This window comes from Rhizomucor pusillus, assembly GCF_041956525.1.
Source record: "Rhizomucor pusillus strain CBS 183.67 unplaced genomic scaffold VTP01scaffold_18, whole genome shotgun sequence".
Lineage (NCBI taxonomy): Eukaryota > Fungi > Mucoromycota > Mucoromycetes > Mucorales > Lichtheimiaceae > Rhizomucor > Rhizomucor pusillus.
The window spans coordinates 372,893-381,019 of NW_027192160.1; the positions used below are offsets into that span (position 1 = coordinate 372,893).

At 46.3% G+C, this 8,127-nt stretch overlaps 5 protein-coding genes across 5 annotated transcripts; 3 read left to right on the plus strand and 2 right to left on the minus strand.

Annotated features, from left to right (window-relative positions):
* Window positions 1-770: 770 nt before the first annotated feature.
* On the plus strand, window positions 771-1,432 carry VTP01DRAFT_3812 (uncharacterized protein; the record flags this gene model as incomplete). The annotated part of the gene is made up of 3 exons (XM_069382425.1): window positions 771-942; window positions 1,007-1,272; window positions 1,343-1,432. The coding sequence occupies 3 exons, from the start codon at window positions 771-773 to the stop codon at window positions 1,430-1,432; spliced, it is 528 nt and encodes a 175-aa protein (XP_069236138.1).
* Window positions 1,433-1,686: 254 nt separating this feature from the next.
* Window positions 1,687-3,272, plus strand: VTP01DRAFT_3813 (uncharacterized protein; the record flags this gene model as incomplete). Its single annotated transcript, XM_069382426.1, has 3 exons — window positions 1,687-2,006; window positions 2,073-2,848; window positions 2,908-3,272. 3 exons carry the CDS (start codon window positions 1,687-1,689, stop codon window positions 3,270-3,272), a joined length of 1,461 nt encoding a protein of 486 aa, XP_069236139.1.
* A 16-nt stretch (window positions 3,273-3,288) lies between these two features.
* VTP01DRAFT_3814 (uncharacterized protein) lies at window positions 3,289-3,659 on the minus strand (the record flags this gene model as incomplete). The annotated part of the gene is made up of 3 exons (XM_069382427.1): window positions 3,289-3,453; window positions 3,511-3,600; window positions 3,657-3,659. The coding sequence occupies 3 exons, from the start codon at window positions 3,657-3,659 to the stop codon at window positions 3,289-3,291; spliced, it is 258 nt and encodes an 85-aa protein (XP_069236140.1).
* A 151-nt stretch (window positions 3,660-3,810) lies between these two features.
* On the plus strand, window positions 3,811-4,929 carry VTP01DRAFT_3815 (uncharacterized protein; the record flags this gene model as incomplete). Its single annotated transcript, XM_069382428.1, has 3 exons — window positions 3,811-4,216; window positions 4,289-4,395; window positions 4,456-4,929. 3 exons carry the CDS (start codon window positions 3,811-3,813, stop codon window positions 4,927-4,929), a joined length of 987 nt encoding a protein of 328 aa, XP_069236141.1.
* A 101-nt stretch (window positions 4,930-5,030) lies between these two features.
* Window positions 5,031-7,261, minus strand: VTP01DRAFT_3816 (uncharacterized protein; the record flags this gene model as incomplete). Its single annotated transcript, XM_069382429.1, has 4 exons — window positions 5,031-5,821; window positions 5,898-6,636; window positions 6,703-6,873; window positions 6,929-7,261. The coding sequence occupies 4 exons, from the start codon at window positions 7,259-7,261 to the stop codon at window positions 5,031-5,033; spliced, it is 2,034 nt and encodes a 677-aa protein (XP_069236142.1).
* Between the last annotated feature and the right edge of the window lie 866 nt (window positions 7,262-8,127).

Genomic DNA, 8,127 nt, shown 5'->3' on the forward strand with positions numbered 1-8,127 from the left:
TGATTCCGGGATATATCGTTGGCTTTACCTTGTTATTGCTCGACGTGAACTGAACGGCGCTAATATATTAGAAAGAAAGGATAGAAATGAATCGTGTAAATAAACGGCTTTCCTCAAGTCGAAAAATGTTTGTTATTCCATGCAATCTCTGAGAAGTCCAAAGGTCCTCATTTCTTTCTTGCTTTTTGGATTTTTTGGATAGCTCGAGGAACGAAAGTGATCCAAAGAAAACCAACATCACAGCACTGTTTATATGCTTTTGCTGAATCAGATGCTGCCATATATTACAGAGACATTGCTGCAGACGCAGACAGAGTACCAAGTCCAGATGAGGAAGAAATGATTACTTTCTATATAAATTCAATCGCTATATGCGGCATTTTACATAGTACAGCTCTCAATAGCATGTAGCGTGGAAAAAAATGATGTGGAAAGAAGACATCCGATTGTAAATTTTTTCCAACACACGAACACGCTGGGCCGAATAGCAAGTAAGCATACTCATATTGTAGCAACCCAATTGGAAACTAATAGCAGAAGGAGCGAATTAATTTTCTGATCCGGCATTCGCAATATCGTTGAATACATACATTCGCTATACTCTCGGACGGGTCATCTTTCTCGTGTCGCGTTGATAGGGATAAATATAGACTTTCCATATGCGTCAAGTGTAATTCCATGGCACGGAAGCCGTTCCGCGGAAGCAAGATCAATATAAAAGAAATGTGAACCTCGGGGAGAGTTGTGCTTGCTCGTTATACCTCCAAGTCATGTCTGAAATCACGCTCTTTGACCACTCCTTTATCTCCCCCGAAGTCCAAGCAGAGCTGCCAAAGGGGTACACACTTCGACCTCTGCGCTCCAACGACTATGAGCGTGGGTTCCTCAAGGTGCTTGAAGTTTTGACAGAAGTCGGTCAGCACACCAAAGCCGAGTGGCTCGGTAAGAAAGAGCAATATATACGACGAAAAAAAGAGGCTCTTTACTTATTATTTTCTCCTAACAGAACAATTCAACTATTTGAAGAAACACAACCACGAATACTTCACCATCGCAATCTGCGACGATACCCAAGACAAGATTGTGGCCGCGGGCACGATTTTCATTGAACGCAAATTTGTGCACCACAATGGGCTGGTAGGGCACATTGAAGACATTGCAGTGGACAGCAACCAGCAGGGCAAGAAGCTCGGTTTACGGATCATCCAGGCACTGAAATACATTGGCGCCAAAGCGGGATGCTACAAGGTCATTCTGGACTGCTCCGCCAAGGTAATTTCCGCGCACACATCTTTTGCCAACCTTAATGACCCGAAAACTAATCGATTGCAATGATTTATAGAATATACCATTTTACGAAAAGTGTGGATTCACTCAAAAGGAATACGAGATGGCATGGTATGTGCCAACCACTGCAAAACCCAAACTGTAAAATAAAAGATCCTATTGGCGCGCCGTGCAGCCCCACGTGCAGGCAATCAAAGGAGATCAAAGGGACATTGTTGTTGTCGTGTGAGGGGTTCAGCGAAGGGGATTTTTGGATGACAGGTCACATCGCTTGTTCGTCCAACAAGATTATTACTTCTTTTTCCTTTGTTCTTGTTCTTCCTACTCCTTCTCCTCTTCCTCTTCTTCCTTTCGCTCCTATTACAGGATCTTAACCCCGTCTGTCTCAACTAGAACAAGATGGATGCTTTCTTTGAAAAGTTATCCATGCTCCTTGGTGGCAACATCCCCAGAGACCACTTGAAATTAATGGCATGTGTCATTGCAACATATCCAGGCGCAATACTGTATCGACGACTCCCAGCAGACAAGCCTGCCCTGAAACATCTGTTCTCCATCATTTATGTCCTGTTTACTATGCTCGCAGTGTTACATTCCTACGTTGGATTCATGCATATTGGACTCACTGCATTGTTTACATACTATTTCATGAAATATTTCCATGGCAGCAACGGTCCGTGGATCAACTTTGCAATCTCCATGTTGAGCATGTCGATCTGGTAAGTCGTCTTCTTTCTTTCTCTCAGCAGCAGCGTTGTTCTAAGGGATCCGACTCCTACCTGTAGCCACCTGGATCGACAGTTCAAGGGCTACGAGGGTGACAGCACACTAGACTACTCCGGGTCCCTGATGATCCTTACTATCAAGACTAGTTCGTTTGGGTTTAATGTATTGGATGGGCGACGCAGGGATGCTGCAGCAACAGAGTACAACAAGCGCATGAAAATCGAAACCTATCCGTCTCTGCTAGAATACTTAGGATGGGTATGCTTCTTTGGCGGCTTCCTGGCCGGTCCGACGTGCGAGTACATGGACTACTTTCGATACACCAATTTCTTCTTTTTATCAAAGGAGAGCAAACTGTCTCCATATGGGCCAACAGCCAAGGTCCTCTTGATAAGCCTCGCGTTCGCTGCCTGGGTTATCCTATTTGCCCCAACATTTAACTTTTTCAACCTTCTCACCCCCGAGTTTGCACGCCTCCCCTTCCTCTCGCGCATATGGTACCTCCAGATCTCCGGGTTTATGACACGCTGCAAGTACTACTGCATCTGGTTGCTCTCTGAAGGTACTTGCATTCTATCTGGCTTTGGGTTTAATGGCTACAAAGAGGGCGGCCAGCCTCGCTGGGATAGACTTCGCAACATTGACGTGGTCGTTTGCGAAACGTCGCAGTCATACAATGAACTTTCGCGTGCATGGAACCTTGGTGCTAACAATTGGCTTCGACACTATGTCTATCTCAGAGTGACACCGCCTGGGACCAAACCAACATCCGCCGCGGCTGTTATCACCTACACGACATCTGCGTTCTGGCATGGTTTCCATCCCGGTTACTACCGTAAGTCCTATTCTTCAATCCGTTGATATCCGCACTCGTTCGACTCAAATCTTTGCAAGTATTTTTTTGCTCGGTGTCATTCTATCAGATTCTAGGTAGACGTTTCCGCAAATGCGTACGACCCCTGACTCTGACGCGCCCATTCCTGAAACTCGCGTACGACTCTGCTGGGTGGCTCCTCACAATGGGTATCGTGAATATCCTCATTTGTCCATTTGATCTTTTGCGCATCTCCCGCATCCAAAAAGTATGGAGCAGCGTGTATTACATCCACTACTGGTTGCTGGCGCTCGGTTGGCTCCTGATCTTTGCAGTTGAGCGGCCACTGCTGGCATACATCAAACGTCGCGAGCTTACGCCTCCCAGAACGCCTAATCCGGTAGAACAAGCCGTAGAGAATCTAGGATTGAAAGTATCCAAATAATAATAATTATTATTGTTTATTTTGATTTCTTCGTCTGCGCGTTTTTGCTTTTTGCCATCGTGAAGCCGAGGAACGTGAATATGATCGTCAGTCCGACTATGAGAATGATGAGAGGTACGCGGATTGCATATTCCCACGCTGGAAAGTAGTTTTGCAACGGGTGGTCCTCATCGACAAAGGGCTTAAGGTACGCGTTAGATTTTCCAATCGTTATTGTAGTATATAACCTCCATATTACCATGACGAGTGACCATAATGTGTAGTAAATGAATATAGTCAGCGCCGAAAAGAATGCGACCGCGCCAACGGCCTTGTCCGTGCCTGTGCTCTGCAACAGTCTTTAGAGATTATCCTAATCTAATCCACCTTTCTGTGATCACTTGCCATAGTGTTAAGTGTGGATGTATGTGGTGTATGCAGAAAGGCACAATCTGATTGGAAAACGGCACGCAAATTTCAAGGGCAAGGCCGACGGACGAATGATGCGAATTTTTGAGGTGCTCGAAACTTTTTTGACGTCTTCTGTTGCTAGACGACTATGCCTGGATCCATCCTTGATTTTAGCAACGAGGAACTAACGGCGATTGCCGGACACTTGACGATCGACGATCTGCGAGTGTTTGCAACAGTCTGCCGACGTTTCTATGCGCTCGCCCACCACGATGCAGTCTGGAAGGAGATGCTCCGGAATCACTATGGAGTTACGTACAAGCTTCCCAACGAGACCTGGAGACAACAGTACGAGCGCAAGTACGAGGATCCAAAGGACAACCGGATTTGTCCGCACATTGGATGGGTCACCGGTAAAACACTCGAACCTTACAAAGAACCTTACAACAACGTCATGAAAAGAGACCCTGCTCGCCACAATTGCGTGACCTGCGGACAAAACCAGTACGAAGCTGGTTTGTGTCTCTATATCTACAAAGGAAACACGCGTATAAGTAAGTCTTGTAGAGAGGAGCGTCTCTAAGATGTTTTATCAACAAACTGCTAACTACTTACGACAATTCTAGGATGCAGAGATTGTGCTTACAGGTTCCATACCATGGCACCCAACCGTCACGGTATCTTGCTTCGTATCCCGGTTTTGCAAATGTACTGCTTCTGCTGCTCGAGATTGGTAAATTACATCGACGTCAATGCAATGTTTATGCTGGGATCTGACCATTCGTGTTGATAGCTAGGCGAATCCCGGGGCGATCCCAGCGAAGCTTACTACGTCGATCTTTTGCTGAATGCATTGACTCACGACAGCGACGTCGGACGAGAATCACTGGAGAAGAAACGACAGTGTATGATTGAACGCCAGCTGTATCAAGAGGAAGCCGATCGCGCTTCAGTTTTGCTCTCAAAGCCCTGCTATTACTTGGTTGACAGGACCTGGCTGTGTTCTTGGTTCCTGAGATTGTGCGACGGTAAAATTGCTGTTGGACCCGTGACCAACAAGGGCCTAGAGGATGATCAGGGCCGGCTCAATCCTGATGCCCGTCCACGCGGTGCCTTTTCAGGGGGATTCAGCATCGTCACGCCTCATTTGTGGGAGTATCTCGTTAAGACATACGGATTATCCGGCAAAGCACACTGCTCAACTGACATCCAAGGTCCTGAATACGGAGAGCTTCGACAGGCCATAGAAAACTGGAAACTCATATAGACTTTGTTCCTTTCCTCCCACTCCCTTCTTCCTCCTCCATGCATTCCATGTTTTGTTTATTGACATGCCCTTTTCGGTTTGTGTACATAATACCCATATATTTACAAGTCTGTAATGTAAAGATGCAGCACCCTTGTCTCCTTTAGATCAAATGCAAGTGATACGTCCTCGTCGCAATGCATCGTGATGAGATCGCCATCTTCATCGCGATATTTGATGTATCCGAACCGTTTCAGCCTCAATTTTCGTTCAATGAGTGCTCTGAGATCATCGTAGTAAATGTTGCGAGGCACAAAGAACACATAGATGCCGTCGTTGCAGTGCAACTTGACCTTGACGGTGGATAGCAGCGGATCGCTTTCCACCACGCGTCGACTTGCATAGTACTTTGCAGATGCCTCGTGTGCGAGTGCTATGTTGGGGCTGCTCTGCGACCGACTTCTCCTTCCCACCGAGGACGTTGTCGTTGGCGTGCTACATGTGGTCGATAGGGAGGTCGGTGTTGTTGGCAGGGGAGTCTCAAAGGAACAACAAGGCGAGCTGGGTGTATACGGGTAAGAGTAGTACGATGACGACGATGTTGTACTGCTGTTGCTGCTTGTAGTACTGAGATTCAGTTTGTTCATCGAGACGTATGACAAGAAAGTGGGAGATAATGGTTCTTCTTGATCGTTTGTTTGATGATGTGGTTCGATGATAAGCGGTGTCAATGGCTGCTGCTGCTGCTTCTTGTTGGATTTCTGCTGATGGATTAATTTTGACACTGTCGAGTCCCACTGCCGTAACTGCTCACAGTTCAGAAATTCTAGCGTGAATGAATCCAGATCGAAACCTAGCTTGCTTGACGATGTAAAGAATATCCGCAGACAGGGCGTGCTGCTTGGTGTATCCTCTAAAAATATAATAATAATGATAGTAATTAGCCATCAATCGAAATACAGATTGCCCGTAGAATATGTCCTATGTACCATCGCCTTCCACATCCACTTGAGCAATATTTGATATATTGATAAGTCCAGCGAGCAAGATGGCTTGCAGTGATTTTTTCTTTGCCTTCTTTGGTACATCTTTGCACACCAGAAGCATCTTTTCGAACAGGTACACCTGGACCTGCCTTGGCGTGTCTGACTTGTGACGGACCATGACTCGGTCGTGAAGCATCAGTGCGCCGCATTGCTTGTCAACGTTGACGATACCTCTCCAGTCGACTACGCGCTCTCTAAGCTCTTGAACAATTTGCTGGTTCTCTTGCAACCGCCGAGTTTCGTTGACTTTGCTTGCTACGCGCTGGATAGCTGCCAGTCCATCGGCGAGACCGGTCACTGCCGGAGCTGACGATGATGTATTTTTAACGAGCTGTTGAACTAAAAGAGGGTATTTGCATACACGTTGAACAGGTTTGATCAGAAACGACTGGAGTTCGTACGTCGGCTCGATGGTGCTCGATACTGCTTGCAGCTGCGGTGTCCAGCGAAGTACAGCTTCAAGCGCATCCGGTAAATGTGCACAGTACGGCTCGTAGACGGAAAAGGCGTCCTCGAGATCAACAAATAACTTGCCCAGGCTATCGATATCTTTCTTCTCGTCGGCGTAGTATTCCAGGTGCAGCAGGAACCGTAGCTGGAAATCAATGAGCGCGTGGAGGTTGCCAAAGATGATGTGCAAGGTATCTAGAGATAGGCACGTTTGCAACTCCCGAGCGTATTCCTATATATACAACTTGGATGTTTAATTATAAAGTAATAAATTTGTTAAGCTCTTTTTTCTTTCTACCTGCAGCGTTTCAAGATCTTGCACGTATTTGCGCTCGGTTTCAAGCAGCTCGCGCACCACCTTGTCTCCGACCGATAAATCGGTTGGAGGAGGTGGACGTAACTCGACGTATGAATCGACCGTACCCTCGTCCCTTAAACGGCAGAGGATTTTGTTGGCTGTGTATGTAGCCTGGTCGTCGCGGTTAGCACCGACTCATACTTGTTTTATGCATAGTCGTCATCACCTTGGCAAGCCCGTTTGCATTATCCTGGTACAACTCCGAAACCGTAAACAGCTCCTCGTCTCGCATGTGCAAATGCTGCCGGCAGGCTAAAAGAAATTTGTATACGAGCACTTTCTTGTTATCATTATTGACATCGATGGGCGTTTCAGGTCTCAGAAGGTTGAATAAGTGGCAGAGAGCCGTTCCTTGGCGATAGATCTGCCAAAGCCGGGCAATGAATTCAGGTGCTGTTGTTGTTGTCCCCTCAGACCCACCGCCGCTGCCGGCAGTCGCAAAGTTGTGCAGAGCTGCATACACTGATTTGCATGACCAGTAAATATCCGCCTTGGCCATTTATCAGGCAAAGGTTATTTTGTTTTAAGAGCAAATAGAATGTAAGAAAAAGTTACAGGGCTGTGAATAGAAATATGAGAGAAGAAAAAGAATTGCGTGCGGGAGAAAGAGGAGAAGAGGAAGAAGAAAAAAAAAGAAGAGAGAGAGCAGGTACATACATAAACAGAAACAAGGAGAAACGATCATCAGGTGCAGGGGGGAATAAAAACTAGGAACTGTACTTTCTCTCTCTCGCTCGGCAATTCATTTATCGACTACCCAATATGACAAGCAATGCGCAGGACGAGCATTGTTTCACCTGCCTACCATCATCCTTCCGTTGCCTTTTAGGGAGACATGCATTCCGAAAGGATAAAAGGGTTTTGTGTTTATTTATCATCCTTGTTGTGTGTTTTATGTTCCTGTTGTTAAAAAAAGGGCACAAACGACTCCCAAGGTCGTATGCCTTGTCCACAATAGGAGCCGTCCCTCCTTCCCCATTGCAAGCTGTTTTGAAAGATCAATCTTACGAAACATCAACAGGTCTTGGCTCAACACTAACGTTTCGCCTCCTGATCTGACCAGTAAATCGCCCTCGCTATCGTAACCAACGACATTATTAATGCAAAGATCGAGATACGAAGCAGGGTTTCTCACATGGATTTTCTCTCTGCCTCTCTGCACCGGTGCATCACTTTGCATTTGCTGGCGTTTGTTCGAGCGGCAATTAAAGACATTTCGAATTTCGTCGCAGATGGAAAGATTTTGACTTGCGAAAACCGCTTTATTTACACGATTCATTTCTATCCTTTCTTTCTAATATATTAGCGCCGTTCAGTTCACGTCGAGCAATAACAAGGTAAAGCCAACGATATATCCAGGAACCA